The 22,458-nt window shown below is 38.0% G+C and overlaps 1 protein-coding gene across 4 annotated transcripts in view; it reads left to right on the forward strand.

Annotated features, from left to right (window-relative positions):
- The window catches only part of Nebl (nebulette), a 310,643-nt gene that overhangs the window by 249,083 nt on the left and 39,102 nt on the right, over nucleotides 1-22,458 (forward strand). Inside the window, exons 12-17 of one of the 4 annotated variants that reach the window (XM_048367950.1) lie at nucleotides 1,413-1,517; nucleotides 7,896-8,000; nucleotides 9,743-9,850; nucleotides 13,475-13,585; nucleotides 17,200-17,310; nucleotides 19,310-19,420. The exons of the other annotated variants lie outside the window; for them this stretch is intronic. Of the exons in view, the coding sequence (XP_048223907.1) occupies nucleotides 1,413-1,517; nucleotides 7,896-8,000; nucleotides 9,743-9,850; nucleotides 13,475-13,585; nucleotides 17,200-17,310; nucleotides 19,310-19,420 (651 nt within the window). The remainder of the gene's footprint in view (nucleotides 1-1,412; nucleotides 1,518-7,895; nucleotides 8,001-9,742; nucleotides 9,851-13,474; nucleotides 13,586-17,199; nucleotides 17,311-19,309; nucleotides 19,421-22,458) is intronic. 4 annotated transcript variants of the gene reach the window in all.

The raw sequence follows: 22,458 nt of genomic DNA on the forward strand, positions 1-22,458 counted from the left end.
TATTTTTCATTTTCCTCATGTAGTTGCTATGAATTACTTCATAGGAAACATTTTTTTTAATGTTCTAAAGCCAGGATTTGTGAAATCAGGATTACATGAAATGATGTTTAAAATTCTCCTTAGCAGCAGTTGGTGTATATAAAAACAGAAGCATAAAACATTGATCACTTGGTCATACTTGAAAATGTCCAGAGAACCTTTTCAAAGGTGAAAATTAAATATTATTCACGATTGCTTTGCCTGCAGTGTCCATCATTTCCTCAGGATCTGTTTATCTTGCTTTCATTCATCTTTAGAAGGTATTTTCATTTTTTTTGTATTCAATAATAAGCTTTAATTTCCAGCAGTGGAGACACCTGTGTGTGTTTTTTTAGGCCCAGAGGGACTATGAGACTGATTTTTTTCTTAATTATTTTGTGTGTATAAACATAAAAGAAATAAGGGCAAGATATATTTTAAAGGAACCTAGAAACTTGGGCTGGAAGCTCAAATTGGATAACCTGCATTTGAACCTCGTACCACCACTTAATATTACATCTTGATCTTCTCATGTTTCAGTTTCCTCATCTGTAAAATGAGATTACTTAAAGTGCCAACCATTAGACTGCTGCAAAGATTAAATGTTACATACATATCAATTGTTTAGAAATGTGCCCAGAACAAAGGGTTTGAAATGCTTACTGTTATCAATATGTTACTGTACAATTATCTGTTAAATTTCCAAAGCACTTAGTATAAAATAAAAGGAAGAAGCCAAATCAGATCTATTAGAATAAGATCCCAACTCAAGGTCCAAATGATCATAAAGCAAAATTAAAAGAATCTTGTTGTAACACCTAAAGAACAAAGAAAAGTGCTTATTATTTCTTTCTTTCTTTCTTTCTTTTCTTTTTTTTTTTCTTTTTTTTTTTTTTTTGCCAGTCCTGGGCTTTGGACTCAGGGCCTGAGCACTGTCCCTGGCTTCTTTTTGCTCAAGGCTAGCACTCTGCCACTGGAGTCACAGTGCCACTTCTGGCCATTTTTCTGTATATGTGGTGCTGGGGAATCGAACCCAGGTCTTCATGTATGCGAGGCAAGTGCTCTTGCCACTAGGCCATATCCCCAGCCCGCTTATTATTTCTTGAAAGAAGAGTTTCTCTTATAATTATTTGAATCTGTTAACATCACCCTTTCGGAATATATGAACAGTAAATGGAATTATCAAAATATTTCCAAGTCCATGAATTAAACTTTTATTTTGTACTCATTCAGTAGTGAATTAGCACCATCTAGTGGCTGCTTATAAAATTTTCCCTTTTCCTCTTTAGGAAGCAAGCCATGGTGAATGCACACAAATAAAAAACAATTAAAAACAAACAAACAAACCCTTACTTTTCTTCTAGATAGTACTTTGTTCCATGCTGTTTTCCTAGGTGAAGTACAAGAAAGACATTCAAAATATTCATCAACCGGTGTCAGATCTCCCAAATTTGTTGTTTTTAGACCATGCTTTGAAAGCCAGCAAAATGCTCAGCGAAGTAAGTGGTTGTTTGATGAGTCCCTGAAGCAGCTGGCCCGCAGTGCTTGTGAGCTCACTTGCTTTGTCAGACAGTGCCTGTGTAGCGAGCCTCTCCCAGCAACTAAAGTGCTGTGCCTCCTGCCAACATCTCACACAATCTGGGGCTTTCCTGGGGGGTATTTGCTGGCTCTTCCTATCTCTTGAACACATCCACACTTTGGAGTGTTGTGTCTGTGTTCTTTCTGTCTTCTGTCCTCTCCTTCTCTTCATCTGTCCTGCACTGAGGCTCCTTGAAGTTCAGCTACTGCCCTTAGAGATCATTTATTTCATCGAGGCCAGACCCAAGTGCCATAGTTAGTATACTGTCAGTAGCATGAAGCATTATTTATTTTAGTCCGGCTAGGCAAGGTGGCACACAGCTGTAATCCCAGCATTTGGGAAGTAGAGGCAGAGGGATATTGAATGAATATGAGCCCAGCTACTATGGCCAGACTTTGGGTAGAACAAAACAAAACAAAAGTTGTCACAGTTTAAATTACTTTTAAATGACATTATCCAAAAGGAAAGGTACTCTTTGCCTGGCTTATGTAACTGTAGCAACTCTGTGGGTTTTTTTTTTTTTTTAGCATTTTCAAATGAAAATAATTTTAAAAATAAGTAAATCACATTTTCTCTGAAATTCAATCATCAAGGTATTAACTTGCTGCTGTTCTTTTCATCTTGTAGTGGCTTAGAGGGTAGGCTGGGCGCCTCAGGACTGTCCTGGTGATGGGCAGTCCCTCCTGCCTGCTTTGCCAACTCTAAACCGCATCTGGACACTCAGGCTCCTGGTTCTCAGAAAGTGGCGTCCCCTGGCTCTAGTCAGAATGTCTCAGGATGCCCCCTGGTGGTGGGGAGCTCTAATTCCATCTTACCTCACTACAGGACTACTTTTAATTCTCATGTGCTCAGTGTCCTAACTGAATAGACACAGCCAAATGAAGAAACAGGTGTTGGACAACACATGGGGAACACAAAGATCATTGTTCCAGCAGATATGCTTGCGGTCATTGTCTTAAAATTGTCATCAGAACTTGGTTCCCAACCTCAAATGGAAGATAGAACTTAGCTCACTTGTAGAGATAACTACGTAGCTTCCACACAACAAAACTGCTGTGCATTATTTTGTATGCCTCCCTCTGCACACATCACCACTACTGTCATCCTTCTGGAAGTGTATGCAAGTAATTCATCCTCCCATAGATTTGTTCTCACTAATTTATGTTTTACTTATTTATTTTTTAGTTTGGGTGCCAGTTTTGGGGCTTGAACTCAGGGCCTGGGTCCTATCCATGAGCGCGCGTGTGTGTGTGTGTGTGTGTGTGTGCATGAATGCACACTTAAGGCTAGCACTCTACTACTTGACCATAGCTCTACGTCTGGCCTTTTGGTGGTTAATTGAAGATAAGAGTCTCATGGACTTTCCTGCCGAGGCTGGCTTTCAGCTATGATCCTCCACTCTCAGACTTCTAGAGAGTAGCTAGGAATACAGGTGTGAGCCTTTTTGCCAAACCCACTTGTCCTTGGATGAAAGTAGTGATGTCATTCTTGCATTCTGATGAGCAAAACATGGAGGTTAGAGGAATGTTTATAGGCTCAGAATTAGTATTGGGTTCCAGCATCCTTAAATAATACTGTTCTGACTGATCAGTGTGTCCATCACCTCCACACATTCTGTGGACTTGATGTTTCCAGTTTCTAGAATTAGTTAACTTCTATCTTATGAGCCTCTGCTTTCTTCACAGCCTATGACGTCTATCTGGCGTGGTAATTCATCCCTGACCATTCCCCCGCTACACACAGGTTAAGTTTTTCATTTAGGGGAATTGGAATTACATTTCCAATTTAGGGATTCCTGGTAAATCAACCAACCAAAATATCATATGGATAATGAAAAAAAATCGGGTACCAAACTGGGTACTGTTATTTGTGCCTGTCATCCTCGCTACTCAGGATGCTAAGATTTGAAAAATCCATGAGACTCTTAAACTAAGCAGCAAAAGGCCCCAACTGGAACCGTAGCATCAGATGTGAGAAAAAAAGCAGAGAGGGGGGCCCGGGAGAGGAAAGAAAGATAAGGAAGGGGAGGAGGAAGAGGGGAGGAGAGGGAGAGGGAGAAAGAGAGGAAGAGTTGGGGACAAGGGGAGAGAGGGTGCTCACGGCCCTGAGTTTAAGCCTCATACCAGCCCAGGAGAAAAAAATCTGGTAGTTGGAAGAGTTTGTATCATGTGAGACAATATCTTTTCAAGAAGTTTGACCTGTATTTTATAATAATAACAAAAATTACAGTTTAGTATAAGTTATTGCAAGAATCTTCAACAAGATAAAAAGCATAAGAATGCTTCCACTTTCTTTAGGTTCCCTTATAAAGTTTAAATCTCCTTGCAGGTGTTTCTCTTTTTAAAAATTTAATTATCTAAATATTTATAATTATATTAAATTATACTAAAACCGATCAACTACTAAACATAAAAAGGTCTAAATTAGACCTCTCAGTGGATCACAATAGCTCAAAAGCTATGTATGTATGATCATATAAGACAAGGATAAGCAAACTCTATTGTTGATGTTATATTTAAAATTCTAGGTGAATTTCCTATGGTATATGCCATGTGACTACTGTATATATTTTTGGTACACTGGGTATTGTATATAAAAATTAATTATCAAAGTGATGTACAGAGGGGTTACATATGTAAGGCAGTGGGTACATTTCTTATCAAACTTGTTCCCTCTTCCCTAATTTTTATCTCCCCTCCCCAATTTTCTCACCCCCCAGTTGTACAATTGGTTTACAGCATATTATCTTTGAAGTATTGCTGTTGTGTTGGTTTGACTTTGACACTCTGTCTCTCCATTTTGATGTTCCCCTTCCCTTCCCTACTTCTGATAAATGTATATACAATACCCAGGGTACCAACATCAATTACAGTGACATCAGGAGTAGAACCATAGAGAAGAAAACCAAAGAAAAAGGCATAATTTCACACAGTATGTTGAAAATAACAACAATGATAAACCACTTATTTTCATAGCTTGGAGTTCATTTCACTTAGCCTCATCTTATGTGTTCATATGTACATAGCTGTTGAGCTATTCTGATCATCTGCTAGGACTATCGTAGACATATACTAATTATTACCAATGAGGAAAACCATAGGGTCCATGTTTCTTTGGGCCTGGCTCACTTTACTTAGTATGATTTTTTCCAAGTCTTTCCATTTCCTTACAAATGGGGCAATGCCATTCATTCGGATAGAATAGAATTCTTTTGTGTATATGTACCCTATTTTCTTGATCCATTAATCTACTGAGGGGCATCTGGGTTGGTTCCGTATTTTAGCAATAGTAAATTGTGCTGCTATGAACATAGTTGTGCTGGTAGCTTTAGTATGGTCTTGCTTGTAATCCTTTGGGAATGCCCAAAAGCAGAGTTGCTAGGTCTTAGGGGAACTCTATGTTTGAGGAACCTCCACACTGCTTTCCAGTGTGGTGGTTGCAGGTGGTTCTTTTGCCTAGGTCACAACGTTTTTCCTATAGAAAAATGATGACTTATTGATTATATCACTGGCCAGCAAGTTTGACCTAAAATTTTTACTCTGAACCACCTAGTTATTAAAATTATACAATAAGATATTGGCTCAAAATAGTTGCACATTACAAACACTTTCTTTTAAATTTTAAAGATAATGGAGCTGAAGTTTTCTTGACTTTAGACAATTGACCTTTATTAAAAGATAAAATAAAAGATTGCTTAATAAGGAGATCTGTCTGAAATAAATTATCTCTATAAATACAGTATCCAAATAATTCATCCATCTAATGACTATTTTAAAAAAGATCTTTAGAGCCTTTCCCTCCTCTGGGCTATACTGGGGATTAACCTTAGGCCCTTATGCGTACTAGGCAGTTACTTTACCACTTGAACCACACCCCAGCCCTTTTTGCTTTAGGTGCTTGTCAAATAGGGTTTTGTTTGCATTATTGCCTGGACCACAATCATTTTACTCATGTCCCTTTGTAACTGGGATTACTGGCAAACACCACCATTCCCAGATTATTTGTAGAATTAGGCTCTTAGCAACTTTTTGCCTGGCCATAGTACTCCTTATTTATGATTCTTGAGTAGCTGGAGTTATAGGCATAAGCCATGATACTGTCCTAGGTCTCTTTGATGGAGATCAGCATATTTTCCTTTATTCTATGTAGTAGGTAGAGTAAAATGAGTCACTTATGAGTATGTATTTAGCAATGTTAGTTAATTTTTTTGAGGAAACTTATTCTTCTGGAAAATGGAGCTGTCATCATTTTCCACTTCTTGAACTTTATGTAAAAAAGACAGTGTTGTTCCATGAAACTTCCACTAGGAGGCAGCAAAGACTATTATATGTGGAAAAAGAAATCAAAGTATTGGAAATTTCTTTTGCAGATCTTAATTTGAATGTTCTTTTTAAAAAATAAGAGTTCTTAAATTATTTGCGACTAAAATAGACAACTTGATTAGAAAAATATTTATTAACCCTTTCTCAGCATGAATCTCCTTTTTCCCAAACATAGTACCCTAGGCTTTTTTATTTCTGGATTTTGATTCAGTAATGGAATTTATTCTAGTTTATTACATTTAGTCATTACTGTTTTTTACATCTATATTATAAAATAAATTCTAATGAAACAAGAAAATCTACTCTGTCATTATTTTTCATGTCTGTGCTTGTCTTAGTTTTGAATAGTTTCATCTCCGTTTAAAAGTAGTGGAGTAGCTAGATGCCAATGGCTCATGCCTATAATCCTAGCTACTCAAGAGGTTGAGATCTGAGGATTGTGGTTGGAAGCCAGCCCAGGCAAGAAAGTCCCTGAAACTCTTTTCTTCATTGAACCACCAAAAAGATAGAAGTAGGGTTGTGGTTTAAAGGGTTGAGTGTTAGCCTTGGTCAGGGACAGTGCCCCAGGCCCTGAGTTCAGGTATGGCGCACACACACACACACACACACACACACACACGACCTTCTCCTTGGCAAAGCTGTGCTATGGGAACATTATAATAACATTTCTTCCCTACTCTATTCTGATTGCAGTTTGGGGGGACACATATCTCTCCTCTCTAGTCGACAAGCAGTACTGGAAGCCAGGGCCCCTCTGCTTTTCCACGAGTACAGCAGCAGCTCCTTGAAGCAAGTCTTGTATTGGTGCTATGGTTCCATCCTTCTGCTGGGCTTCCTCCTCCATTCTCTTGCAGCCTTGGTGATCTGGGGTCCCTGCAGAAAAGATGTGCATTTCTTCTCCGTTTCTTTCTGCTGCCTTTCTTGTCCTTGTAAATGTCTCCCTTCACTTTAGAAAGAAGTGCCATTTCCAGGAGCCACTGATTTTAGCTTTTTAAGTCACTGTACCCTTGGTTTACTGTTTACTTCAAAAAGTCTTTTCCCAAATTGGGAAGGACAGAAATGATGGACGAGTTTTGATCTCCTTGCTGCGTTTTGTATCTGGAGTCTTAAAGTTGTCAAACTTGACATTCCTGCTCATGCTGGTGTCTTCCAAGTTTCAAAATCCAACTGGCTGTACTGAGATTCATTTGTTCCTCTTCCAGAAACCTCTTCCCCTTTCCTTGCAATTAGAAAAATTAATGGAATTATTTTTCACCCTTTCATTTTCCACGTCACTTCTGATCTTCTTTATGACTGAGCTTTGAAACAGCTTTCCCCCCTTTCTTCCAGCTTTCCTTCCCTCTGTTTTCTCTTCTTGCTTTCTCTTCTCTTATTCATTTCCTTTTTCTTTTTGGCAAATACTAGAATTTGAACTCAGGGGCTTACATTGCTAGATGGGTGCTCTACCACTTGAGAAACTTCCTCGTCCCTTTATGTTTTAGTTTACTTTGCAGATAGGGTTTGGGCGTTTGCCTTGGTCAGCCTTGGATCATGGTCCTTCTATCTCCACTTCTCACATAGCTTAGATTACAGACATGCACCACCATGCCCGACCCTCCTTTTTTGTGGATACTTTATTTTTGTGCCAGTACTGGGGATTGAACTGGTGCTCTTGCTTGGCTTTTGGCTCAAAACTGGGCTCCTGCCCCTCCCCCCCATCCCTACCGCTAGTTGCTTTTGACTTGGTATTCTTTGGTGCTGCAAAGATCCCTTTTCCTTACATTTACAGCTAATGGTCCTCAGTGTGTGTCATGATATTTTTGCCTGGGCCACCTAGAGCTGAGTATCTTGTATTGTCTACCTATGTCTATGTTATTGCTGTTGGTAACACAGTGTGGCAGCTCTTGATGGCTTGCAGTTTTGCTTGTATTTGTAAGTGATAATTGCTCTACTCAGTGTCTTTTCCCCTGAAATGATTTTCATGTGCTCTATTTCAGCGAGAGTATAAAAAGCATTTTGAGGAGAGTAAAGGAACATATCACTTTGATGCGGAGACTGCAGAACACCTGCACCATAAAGGCAATGCCACCCTTCAGAGCCAGGTACATTTGTGCCCCTTGGTCACCTGCCCTACCTGCCCAGACCACGTGACCATCCTGCCAGCCAGCGCTCACTCTTAGGGATCTCAACAGAAATGTGTGGTGCTGACAAGAATGGATCCTGGGACACTGAGATTGCTTTGGGAAGGTCTCAGCCTCTATTTCCCTTCTACTCATTAGGTCAGGAAGCTTGGACTGTGCTTCAGGACAAAGGCATTTTATAACATAACTGTTACTTCCTATACTAAAAATGTCCAAATTTAGAAGTAATCCAACAGTGGTCAGATCATCTGATGAGCTAAATTTTTAAGGTGTACTGATTTGTCATTTTGAGCTGCAAAATTACCTTTCCAGGTGCCAGATTCATTATAGTTTCTCAGTTCAATCATAAATGCTATTGGAAAGGAAAAACAATCTTCCAAGCATATTCCACATTGATGTTTCTTTCAGCTATGAACCTTGTGTGCCTTTTGGAGGAGCTTTCAAAAGTATTTTCTTTTTAGCCCACCTTAAAGCTATTTTTGTTTTGATTCTGAGATTAAGTAGTTGCAAAGATGTTTTTTCCAGTGTCTGTAAAGATAAAAATTCATAACCTTTTAAACATGTATTCTGTACCACATAAATTTCATAATGGTTTCATGCCTGTTTCTAGTAGACTTGCTACCTGCTGTTTGGACATACCCATTTTTTCCTCTTTAGATTTTTCTTTATACTTCAATTATGTCCATAAAACTTTACCTAATCCGTTAGAGTCCCAGCAGCTTTGTTGATCATTCTGTTATGCTTTGCTGCAACAAAAACATGCCTACAAATAGCTATTTTAGAATTTGTTATAGTTCCTGGCATTGCAAATATCTATGCACTGAAAAGTTTCCTCTGGGTTGAATTATCATTAATGTCATTTTATTACACAGCTGAAGCTATGTCCTCAGTGGTATAATAGTGATGACGTTAATCCTAAAGTTATTAAACCCAAACTTGCATCTGAATAAACTGAGTCATGGTTAAATTTTTTTCTAGGAATTCAAAGACTTATTTTTCTGTGTTGGTACTGGGGATCAAGCCTAGGATAGGACTTTGTAGTGCTAGATAACTGAGCTCCACAGAGCTGTATCCCAGCCCCTAGGTTGTTTTTATTCTTTTTTTTTTTTTTGTCTGTACTGGCAACTGAATTTGCTAGGCAGGTGCTCTACAACTTGATCTACACCTCCAGCCTTTTGTGCCATTGTTATTTACCAGATAGGGTCTCACTTTATGCCTGGGTTGTGATTGTCTACTGTGTTTCCCCTTGTAGCTAGGGATGATAAGGGTGTGCCACTGTACTCAATCACTGGTTGAGATGCAGTCTCATGAACAGTTTTTACTTTTTTCTTTTTCCATTCTTCCTTTCTTTCATCCTCTATCATTCTTTCCCCTTTCCCTCCCTCCCTCCCTCCCTCCCTCCCTCCCTCCCTCCCTCCCTCCCTCCCTCCCTCCCTCCCTCCCACCCTCCCTCCTTTCTTTCCTTCCATGTGTCTGGCCTGGCCTTGAGCCACTATTTCTAGATCTCTGTCTCCCAAGTAGCTAGGATTACAGGCCTAAGGCACCGTACCTAGATATTCCTGAAAATTTAAAAAATATTGTGTGCTTACTTCTCTTGAATGTCACTAGCTTCAGGGGACCTAGTGCTCTCCCTATACTGTTAGAATGATATACTTTGATTAACTTACCTCTTCCATTACTCTTTTTTTTCTATCCCATTGAAGGTTAAATACAGAGAAGAGTATGAGAAAAATAAGGGGAAATCAATGCTAGAATTTGTCGAGACGCCATCATATCAAGCTTCAAAAGAAGCTCAAAAGATGCAAAGTGAGGTAGGTTGCTGAATCTGGTTCTAAAGAATCAGTAATGGGTCAACTGTTTAAAGGCTCCAAGGAAAGAGTCCAACTTTGAGAAGATTCTGGAACCTGTATTCTAGACCCAGACATGCCCCCCCCCCCAATCCTTCCTTCCCACTAAACACACACACTAAGAGTCCTGTCCCTCTTACTGCATTTGTCTGGTTATAGTTTTCCTCATTTACCAAATTTGGATACTTGATAACCTCCTAGCACTCACATTCTGAGTTCTCACATTTTATAATTGAAGAACCCTTTTAGTTCATACCAATATAAAACTGTAACAACAAATTAGAAAGCAAAGAGCTGCTTGCCCTTCCTTTCCCTCTGCAATGAAAACACAACCAACATTTATTAAATCTTTTTTTGTGCTTGGTAATTGCTAAGCACCCTATAGATCAGCTCATTTAATTCTCAAATTAATGGCACTAGAAGGTGTAATCCTCTAGATTTATAACATAGCAACTGAAATTATGTCAAATAAAGTCATATATCCAGTAAAAGCTAGTCTATTAGGGCCTGGTCAAAGTCATACATACTACCATTTTATTTCTGTGAGCTTATTTAATTCATAAAGAGTTGTTTTTTTTCCCAACATAAGGTAATGCTAAATTAGATCCAGCAAATCCTGCATCTTTGAGTTCATGGTTTGTACATTTGATTCATGATTCTAAATTAGAAATGATTGTGATTTAGGATTAGGGATTTTAGCCCCTCCCCCCCCTCTCTTCCCCCCTCCCAGTTTGTTCTTTCCCTCCTGCTGAGGGAGTGTGTTTTCCTGGCTATTAGATTATTTTACGCTTTCAGTTATGCCTTTGCTCAGCTGGAGGAGAACAGAAGCTTTGAATAGGAAATATATTTGGATCAGATTTATGCTGTGAAGGCTAAAAAATAAAGTATTTAAACCGTTAGACCAAGCTTGTTGGGGAATATGTCATTAAGTATAAGACCCAATGAAGTAGCTATAAAGACAGCCACCTGTCGGAGGCATGGGCTTTGTGGATGGCCTGACTATGCTTATTTTTTTTTTTTTTGAGGACTCTTCTATGATTTCAAACAGGCATACTTAGGCTGGCGGTGTTGCCCAAGTGGTAGAGTGCTCATCTAGTAAAGGAAGGATCCTGAACTCAAACCCCAGTACCATTGAATGAAATAAGACTAAACAGAACAAGCCATCCATGTCTTTATTACAGCCTTTTTCATTAAAGTTTTTATTTACTTTAAAATTTATCTTTAAGTCCTTGTGCCATATAACAAAGCACTTTAGCAGTACAATGCATCTTGAATCAGTGTCAGCCCTTCAACCTTCTCACCCCTCCTTTACCCACCCCTTCCCTTACTGTTCTTAATTTCATCTATTCCTCTCCCTCTGGCTCCACTCCCCTCTTGCATATACCCATTTCTTGGTGCTGATTTGGTTGGTTTTGACCTAGTCTTTCTAAAAATATTACACTATTTGAGCTCTCTGTAGAGTCTATTATACTTCATTTAATTCATTTGTAATCCCTTGCATAGCACACAATGTGTTTACTTAGTTTTATAGGCATATTGTAGCTACTACAAATGTGGGGAGTTATGCAACCTTTGTTTATCTGGGTCTGGCTTACTTCATTTAATTTTATTTTTTGCCAAGTCTTTCTATTTCCTTATGGATGGTATAATACCATTCTTTCTAAAGGATGAGTAAAATTACATTGTGTATATCCCCCACCCCCACACACATATAAATTTTTTTCCTTTTTTTTTTTTTTGTCTTTTCTTTTTTTTTGGTATTGGGGATCGAACCCAGGCCATTGCACTTGCTAGGCAAGTGCTTTGCCACCGAGCTACATCCCAGCCCTTTCATTTTCTTTTTCTTTTATTTTTGGGTGCAAGTACTGGGGCTTGAACTCAGGGCCTGAGCACTGTCCCTGGCTTCTTTTTGCTCAAGGCTAGCACTCTGCCACTTGAGCCACAGCTCCACTTCTGGCTTCTTCTGTGGTGCTGAGGAATCCAACCCAGGGCCTCATGCATGGGGAGGCAAGCACTCACTAGGCCATATTCCCAGCCCCACACATATAATATTCTTGATTCCTTTGTCCATTGAGAGACATCTGGGCTGATTCTATATCTTGGCTATGGTGAGTAGTGCTGCAATGAACATAGTTAAGCTGATAGTTTTCAATTATGCTTATCTCACTTTCTTACAGCGCCAGGTATAGGTTTAATTTATAAGTGTTTTAGAAGAAATCTCTCATTCTGCCCTTGAAAAGTTCTTTGTCATTTCTTTTCAAGTATAACTCTCCTAGAAAAAGCAAATTATAATCTTGGGGATTTGTCTTTTCAGGCTATGCATTGACCAGTTCTAGTTATATTCAACCTTCTTTGATGACTTACTTTACTAAAGAAATTACCCCACCCCAGGTGGCGTATCAATATGAGTATAATATATGAATAAAATATACAAAATATATTAGATAAAGTATAAAATGTAATATTACACAATACATTATATTTAAACACATTATGATGTATTACATTATAATTATAAAATATATTTATACATGATATACAAATAATAAATAAAATTATAAAATAAATACATAACAATAAAATAAATTATATATCATTTATATATAATATATAAATCTATTTCTATATAGTGTGTAAAATACATACATATATACATACATATATATTTATATATATATGTATTTTTCTTATAGAGCTGGGAATGGAGCCTAGGCCTGCTAGGCAAGTGCTGCATTACTGAGCTAACCCCTAACCCCTTGTAAATTCTTACCTAAAGGATTTGTCAGATTGCAAACAGGCTATCTTCATAGTATAACTTGCTCCATGACAGATTCCACAAATGGTACAAAGATATTATTGATGCTAAAATTATGCTTTTAAAAACTTCATCACTCCTCCCTGACACTTTAGAAATAATTTTTCCTCAGAAAGGCACAATGCCCATGTGCATCTCTTCACCTAAACTAATATTTATTGAAATGAACTCCAGGAAATGGGAACAAGAGACTTTTTTCTTTGTTGCTGTTTTCTATTCTTTTAGTTCTGTTTGTTCTTTTAGCTGTCTTTGGGAGGGTAAGGGGGAGGCACAGAAATGGAGGACAAAGAATGAACAAATGCAGCAGTGATACTAGAGTGGGGAAGGGAAGGGGTGATATTATTCAAAAAGGAATATACTCCTTACCTGACTTATGTGACTGTGACCCCTCTGTATATCACCTTTATAAGAACAATGAAAAATAAAAAAGGAATTCAAGGAGAGGGGCGATGGAGCATAACCATTTCTGCTTGCTCTGTTTTGAAGGGACTTCCACACTAGCCAATTTTCATCCAGTTTGTAAGACACAATTGGAGCCAACCTTGCTAGTTCCTGTCCCAAAAGAGCTCATGCTAATCAAAGATCCGAGAGAGGCTCAGATCTGCTTTTGTTTGCTAGGATCTCAAGTTTATGTTAAAGTTGGAATTATTTTCCTGTGAGAGGAAGACTCAGAGGTAGTAGCATTCTATAAGAAAACATAGTTTTGTTTCAGAAACTCTTGCTTGTATGTATCATTAGTATTTTGTAAATGGAAATTTATGTGTTCTTAACAGAAAGTCTACAGAGAGGATTTTGAAAAGGAGATTAAAGGAAAGCCCTCAATGGATTTAGACAAGACTCCTGAATTTTTACATGTAAAATACATCACCAACCTGCTGAGGGAGGTATGTTCTTGATGTTTTCTATTAAATATCAGAAAGAAAAATGAAAGGAAGTAATAACCTAGAACATATTTTTCTTAACAATTCTCAACTAATCAAGTGTCTGAAGTATTAAAACTTTGCTCTTCCCTTCAGTTGGATCTGTAGTGATAATAGACCATAATTTTTTTTTTATAAATAAGAAGAATGTGTGTGCTAAACTAACAGAAAGAAATTATTGAGTTCCTGGAAAACTTGAAAAATAGTGTGGACTTGTGTCTTGACTATATTGCAGAAGCTCAATAAAGAAGAAGTTTTTTTAGCTTCACAGTAGTTCATTTAAAAAATAATACTTTTTTGATTCCCAGTCAGGGAACCCCCCAAAAAATAATTTGAATATAGGTGAAGTAATAAATTTTATCCTTTTAAATTTAGTTGTTATAGAAACATACCTTAGACAGAATGCCAGTAGCTCATGCCTATAATCCTAGCTAATTAGGACACTGAGATCTGAGGATTATGTTTCAAAATTAGCCTGGAGAATGAAAGTCTGAAAGACTTGTAACTCCAATTGATTACCAAAAATATTGGCGGTAGAGTTGTGGGCTCAAGTGGTAGAGCGATAGCAATATCTTTGAGCAATAAAGTTCAGGTAAAGCACCCAGTCCCTGAATTCAAACCCTAGGAAAACACACACACACACAAACACACACACACACACACACACACACACCCAGTCCCTGAATTCAAACCCTAGGAAAACACACACACACACACACACACACACACACTCACCCTCAGCCCCAAAGACAAAACCCCAACCCCCAAACATGCCTTAGAGTGCACACAACCTCCCCAAAGCCAAACCCCAAATACCTTAAAATATGTTTTCCTTAAAAAATGTATTGTAAAGGTGATGTACAGAGGGGTTCAAGTTACATAAGACAGGTGATGAGTATATTTCCTTTTGAACAGTGTCACCCTTTCCTCGTTGTCTTCCAGTTTTTCCCCTTCTGACTTTCCTCTCCCCTTCAAGTTTTATAGTTTATTTTCATCATAGTGTTCAATGGGTTTCACTGCTGAATTAGTTCACCCTTTTTCCCACTACTTCTGTGTTTCCCTTTCTGCTCCCCAAATAAGCATATAAGACAAAAGGTACAGAAATAAAAAAAACAGTGACAGAAGGAAATAAATGAAAGAAAAAAGAAAAGAAGAAAAGGAAAGAAAGAACTGAAAACAGTATAATAAAATTCTTCTTGCTTCAATTTCTCAGAGTTCATTTCAATAAGCATCATTTTATCTGATCATATGCACATAGCTATTGAGTCCTGTGATCCTTTCCTAAGAATATTCTCCTTTGTTCTCACTGTGTAAATGTTTAAATTGCTGTTTAATTAATTGTGTCCAGGTGTGCACCTGAGATTTATAGGCACATTCTAGTTACAACAAATGAGGGAAAGCATGCAACCTTTGTTTCTTTGGGTTTGGCTTACTTCGCTTAACATAATCTTTTTCAAATCTTTTCATTTCCTTACGAATGATACAATATCATTCTTTCTGATGGAAGCATAGAATTCCATTGTGTGTATGTAGTACATTTTCTTGATCCATTCGTCCACTGAGTGGCATCTGGGTTGATCCCATATCTTGGCTATGGTAAACTATGCTGCAGTGAACATGGTTGTGCTGGTGGCTTTAGTGTAGCCTGGTTTGTGGTCAACTGGATAAATGCTCAGGAGAATAAATTTTAATGTTTTCCTTTCCCCTTTTTGTTTTTTTAGTTCTGAGACTGAGACTGGATTTTGGTACCTACTGCTTTTACTCATTGACTCTATCAACTGAGTCACACCTGCAACTCCTTAAAAATTTTTCTGTATCCTAGCTGTGGCCTTGTCATGATATTTGATATGACAAATAAGTGCCCCTCCCCCCAGACAAAAAAACCTAAACTTATCCAATATAACTCTATCTAAATTATAAGTAAAGCAAAAAAGGGCTGGAGCCATGACTCAAGTGCTAGAATGTCTGGCTAGAAAGCCTTGAGTAAAAACCCTAACAGCTAAAAATTAAGATTAACAAACAAAAAAAGAAAACCAAGTTGTGCCTGGAGCTTAGTGGTAGACCACTTGCCTTATATTCTTAAGGCCTTGGGTTCAATAGACAGAACTACAAAAAAACAAAACAAAACACAAATCAACCAACCCACCAACCAAAAAAATCCTGGTGACTTAATAAAGTTTATAGCTTTACCATTTTATTTTATTCATTTATTTAATTATAGCTTTACCTTTCCATTTTGTTATTGTTTTTACATTTACATTGCCCTAGAAGAGCATCTCAAGGATTGCCTTCATTTCATTTTGTTTGATTCACCCTATTGCTCTTGGACATTAGTTTATTGCCATTTTGCCAAGATGGGAATCAAGGCTGAGTTACTCAGTCACATGATCAGTAAGCAGAAGATCTGATTCATTGGGAGTTCCTTACAAAGCACATGCAGGCCACAACATTGTCCAGTAAGCTCCTAGCTCAGCAGAGCACAGGCTAATTCAATTATTTAATTTAAGTTAATTTAATTACAGGACAGAGGGAGAATAACATGAAACAAAACCTAGAATTAACTAGAACATGATTCCTTATCATTAAAGAGCATTTTTATCTTTCATCTGGCAAATTAGTCATGAATGAAACTAGATTAATGGGAATAAAATATTTATTGTTACCCCAGTCCAATTAATTCATTAGCAGACAGAATAACAAAGTATAATAAGTATTCATGAAAGGCATTTGGATCTAGAGTATATTCTAATTTGCAGACAATTATTTGGTTTTACAAATCTTTAAATGAAAGGGAAACATTTCATGTTGATTCTGGTCCTAGGGCTTGAACCCAGCAGCTACAAAAGTTTTCTAAAAAATAATTTTGGCTTTAATAATCTTTATATTTGTGACTTTTCATCCTTCCTAATTACTCTCTTTTGATAATTTATATCTCATAGACATTTTTCAAAATCTATTTTAAATGTTTAATAAGAAGCCCTATTCTTAAGATTTTCTTTACCATTTAAAAGGAAGATATTATTTTCTAAAAAAATTCACTATGATACCAAAACACATTGGGAGTTGGTATAAAAAGGAAATGATTGGTGATACTGAAAACTATTCTGAAATTGATAAGGAGAAAAGGAAAGAGAAAATAAGGATGAATGCTTAGTAATCTAATTCCTTCCCTGCTAGCAATATTTTCTTCTCTCTGTGAAATAATTCATAGTAAGTTGTTTTATTGTTGATACTGGGGCTTGAACTCAGGGCCTTCAGCTTTCTAGGCTATCTCACTTGAACCATGTCCCTAGCCCTTTGTGCTTTAGCTAATTTTTCAGATAAGGTCTCATGTGTTTTTACCCAATCTAGTCTTGCATAGTATTCTTCCTACCTCAGTGTTCTGTGTGGCTGGGATTACAGACATATGCCAACACACCCAGTTTATTATTTGGAATAAGATCTCACTAATTTTTTGCCCAGGAAAGCCCTGAACTTTGATTCTCCTGTCTCTGCTAGGAGTAGTTAGGATTACAGATGTGAGACACCGAAACGGATCTCCGGGTTGATTTTGAACTGTTAATCTCCTTGTTTTGCAGAAAGAATATAAGAAGGATTTGGAAAATGAAATAAAAGGGAGAGGAATGGAACTTAATCCAGAAGTTCTTGATATTCAAAGAGCAAAACGGGCATCCGAAATGGCCAGTGAGGTGAATAATGTTATTTAAAAACTTTGAATTAAAAAAAATTGTAGCTGATTTCTTTACCCATAAGCCTTTTTAAAGAATTATATAGGACCCATAGCTAGTAGGAACACCTTCTAATGTTTCCCTAGACATTGAGCTACAAACGAATTTAATGATCACATCTCTTTTCTATGTGGCATAAGAAAGGTGACCATTACCCCATTCTTAGAGAAAATATGTATAATAAGCCAGATTACTTCTGTGAGGTTTCGCTTGACCTTTTGAACGAGTAAAAAGCAAGAGATTAGGAAGGTATGTCCTCGTGATCTGCCAACAGCTACGACTGTTCATGCTCCCCTGTTCTTCTCTGCTCATTATGTGAATGTTAGAAGCCATGAAGTGTCTTGGAAGTCCTATCTGTCCTTTAATCCTTAGAGGGCATTGCTTTGGTATTGTTCACTGGCACTGTACTTCGAGGAGAATCTAGATGAAGTTAGCAGTAGAAAAAGCTTCAAGCGTTATTGTTCTCACTGTTAATGAACAGCAGTGAGGATGGCGGCCCTGTTATTCAGGTATCCAATGACAGAAGCCTTTCTTAAACTGGTTATGCAATGAAGGAAAGGTGTTAGCTTGGGAACTAGGAAAGCCCCAAAATAGACTCAAGGGGGACTCATGTGATGCCCCGTGTCCTTCTTCATCTCAGTCCCGTTACCTTCTCTATTGGTGTCACCAGTGGGAAGAGTCCCCAGTAATGACAGAACAGCTCATGCTTGCCACCATGGCCCCCAGTGAGAAGGGATCATCTATAGTTGACACCTCCAGTGAAAGTCCTAGGCTTGAATCCCTCTGGATCAATTCCTGTTCTGTTCTCATCCCTACCCCAGTCATATCACTTGGGGTAACATATGCTGATTGGCCCATCAATTCCTGAGAAAGGAATACACATTTGTTCAGTTTACTTTCTGGGTCATATAGTTGTGTTTCAAGTATAATATACTGTGTATTTTTATATCTTTTATTTTTTATCTTTTTAAGTAGTTTTTTTTTCTCAAATTTTTATTATCAAACTGACGTACAGAGAGGTTACAGTATCATACGTTGGGCATTGGATACATTTCTTGTACTGTTTGTTGCCTTGTCCCTCATGCCCCCCTCCCTCCCCCCCTTTCCCTCCCCCCACCCAGGTGTTCAGTTCAATTACACCAAACAGTTTTGCAAGTATTGCTTTTGTAGTTATTTCTCTTTTTTTACCCTGTGTCTCTCGAATTTGGTATTCCCTTTGAATTTCCTACTTCCAATACCAAGGACTTGCCAGTCAACAAAGTAGTATAATGAATGCAGTGAATCTTGATCAACGTTTCATCATTCTCTTCCATCCCTACCAAATCCTACTCCTCCACTCAATTTCCTTAATTTTGTAGAATATGCATTGAATTTTATTACTACATAGATTGAGATCATCCTCCAAAAGAGAACCATGAAGTTTTGAGGTTTTGTCAGAATACAGTAGATGTTCATTGACCTGCCTTTGGTTAATATTATTACTATACAACTCCCTTGTTTTTGTAAATCGTGTAACAATAGTATGAGCAGTCCACATTCAGAGATCCATCTTGGATTCACTTGTTGACAATATTTGGAAAAAGTGTCTTAAACTCTCAGTGAGAGAGGATAGCCAGACACAATTAGCATGGCAAAATAGTGTAAGAGCATCAGTGAACCAAGCCTTTCTAGAAGGAAGGACTGGTGTAAGGGGTGCACCAATGAAGTCCAGGGAAAACTACCCGAAGGCTGGGCTCTGTGCTGTATGCCAACCGGTCCTTACGTGGATTCCCCATGGATCCTTATTATAACGCTGTTTCACAGATGAGTAAACAGAAATGGTAAGTGAGTAAGAGCTTTGTGCAGTTCAGAAAATTTCTTTACAGGTCATTGTTCATGGTGAATAGGCTGTGCGATCTCTCTCAGGTTTTTAAATCACTTACCACAGTGTCTGAGCACTATAAAACATCATCTTTTACAGAAAGAATACAAGAAGGACCTGGAGTCAGAAATTAAAGGGAGAGGAATGCAGGTTGGCACCGACACCCTTGAAATCCAGCGTGCCAGGAAGGCTGCTGAGATAGCCAGCGAGGTAGTTAACATGGGTCACACTTACATTTCTCTTTAGCAACCTGACAAATCACATTGGTGACTCCATTGGTGCATAGGAATTTCTCAATGCTTTGATGGCTTGGAATGGAAGATATTTCAAATCTGGATGTTTACTTGAAAGTTTGAAAGGTTTGCTTTGCTTATATCCTCTAAAGTCATCAAAGGAAGCGTGACACGACCTGTCTAAACTAGAGTCCTCAGTTTCCTTGTTATCTCTCCAAGTTCATCAGACAGCCCAAAACCAATTGTAGAAGTCACTTTGATTCATCTCATCAGTAAGGTTTATTGATCCCACCCTGTAGCACTGTTCTAAGTCTGACTGCTAAGCTGCCAGCTCTGTCTCCAGGGACATTGCAATAGATTCCTAGCCAGGATTTGCTTTCCATTCTTGTCCTTGTAATGTATGTTCTTACCCCAGCAACTGTAATTTCATAATTTGATGTCTTTTTTTTCTTATTACATGGAGGGGGGTTACACCTGGTAATGATTCAGGTTATTGGGTCAGAGCCTGTGACAGCAGGATGGGAGTTGAGAGATAGAAAAGGAACTTTTGAAATCTTCCCCAGTAGAAAGGTTGTTTAAGCCAGCTGATGGCATTTTGATTTCTACAGCAAGGAGTATGGAATGAGTTAGATATTTTGTATTTCATACTATTCCAAGGGTCCTACTTCTAAGTCATGTGCCTCTTACAGGAGGTTGGGATACTTGAGCATGCAGGTCTTTCCTAAGTGTGCTAATTAATTTGTTAATTCAACAGTATAAGGATTTAGCTTTCTTTTTGTTCTTTAGGATTATAAACTAGGAAAGTAGTACAGATTTAGTTACTGTGTACTTAGGGGAAAATGGGCTGATAGGTATCAGCTACATTATGGTGGCCTGTCATTGAAACCAATTTTCATAGTGCATTATCTTTATAACTGAAAGACCTCATTTGCATATAATCAACTATGTCCTGTGTTGCCAAACTGATAGCTTCTCAGATCTTTTTTCCAATGAATTTTGGGACTTCATTCTAGTTCTTTGTATTGGGGTTTGAACTTAGCATCTTGTGCTTGCTAGGCAGGTGTTTCACCACCTGAACCATATTCCCAGCTCTTTTTGCTTTTTTTTTTTTTTAATGATGCTTTCTTGAGTTTGTGCCTGATCTGGCCTGGGCATTATCCTTCCTACTGACACTTCTCATATAGCTGGGATGACAGATACACACCTCCCTGTCTGTCTTGCTTTTTGTAATGTGAGATGTAGTCCTGAGAACTCCCCCCCCCCCCCCCCGAGCTGGTATAGAACTGAGATTCTCTGGATCTTCGTCTCCCATACAATTCAGATTACAGACATGAGTCATTGTGCTTGGCTAGTTCATTCCTAATATTTCTGTAGTTCATTTTTAGTAATCCAAACTTGAGTTTTTGAGTAAAGTCCATGTAGTATTTTGTTACACTGATGATCTCCAGTGATCAGACTGTCTGATATGTGTAGATTAGAACAGGAGACTTTCTTCCTCTGACGCCCACAGGAGCTGTGAGTGCACTCATGCCTTAGGGTTTATCATCTTAGAATGCCAAACCTTAGATGCTTTAAGTCCCTCAGATTTGGGGAGATTGGTAATGTAACAATAATGAAAGGGTAATGTAGTCTCTGCTTTAACAGACACTTAGATTTGAAAATTTATTGGAAAGTAGAGCCACAGGCTTCTCCCTTGGGACCTGGGTGGCTGGCTGTCATCAGTACCTACTGTCCACATATATTGTCCTTCAAGCAAAGTGTGTGGTTTCAGGGCCCTAAGCAGTGTACTGAAAATGAGGTATTTTACAGGTAAGAATGAAGTACTATTAGTTTGAAGGTTAAATGTTAATAATTAGGCATTTACTTAGAAAACTGCAACATAGTCTATATTAAAAAGCAAGCAGAGATATGAGTAGATGACAAGGAAAATATGGTATTTCCATGAGATCAAGTGTTTGTTCATATATTATTTAATGTTTCTAAAGAACATCAAACAGCTTATGTAGAGCAGCATAAATAGGCAAACCAGCATCTACTTTAGAACACAATATACAGCTTTGAAGACAGTTAATTTTAGAAAAGTGTAATTGGAAAAGTTAATATATTTTAAGTAAAAGTTTAAATAATAACATATAAAAATCCACAAAATAGGGCTAGGAATATGGCCTAGTGGTAAAGTGCTTGCCTCTCATACCTGAAGCCCCAGGTTTGATTCCTCAGCACCACATATATAGAAAAAGCCAGAAGTGGTGCTGTGGCTCAAGTGGTAGAGTGCTAACCTTGAGCAAAAAGAAGACAGGGACAGTGCTCAGGCCCTGAGTTCAAGCCCTAGGATTGGCAAAAAAAATCCACAAAAGAAATTTACAGCTCACTGATTAATAATAAGTTTTACAATCTGAAAACAAACCCTTAAGATATATATCTGCAATCCCAAGCTGGAATTCTAAATAAAGCAGATAATTTGTTGAAAGCAGATAGTTTATTGTTTTTAGGAGTGAACATTAGGAAGATCCTTAAAAATGGCTTTTATGTACAGTCATATGCTACATAAAGACTTTTGGTCAATGATGAACCATATACATGATGGTGATTTCATAAAATTATAATAGAAGCTGGGCACTGGTGGCTTATGCCTGGAATCCTAGCTCCTCAGGAGGCTGAGATCTGAGGACTGCAGTTCAAAGCCAGCCTGGGGAAGGAAAGACTGTGAGACTCTTATCACCAATTAACTAACAGAAAACCAGAAGTGGAACTGTGGCTCAAAGGCATAGAGCATGATCCTTGTGTGGAAGAGATCAGGGACAGTGCCCAGGCCCCAAGTTCAAGTCTGACTGAAAAGAATGATTATAATAGAGATAAAATTCCTATTGCCCTGTAGCATTGTAGCCATCTTATCAGAGCACCTGCATTATTCTCTCTGTTCATAGTGATCCTAGTGTGCACAAATCACAGTGCTTGCTTCCAGTCCTACAAAAAGCATAGCACGTATAATGAGGTTGAGTACATACCATCTGA

The sequence above is a fragment of the Perognathus longimembris genome, chromosome 18 (genome assembly GCF_023159225.1).
Source record: "Perognathus longimembris pacificus isolate PPM17 chromosome 18, ASM2315922v1, whole genome shotgun sequence".
Taxonomy (NCBI): Eukaryota; Metazoa; Chordata; class Mammalia; order Rodentia; family Heteromyidae; genus Perognathus; species Perognathus longimembris.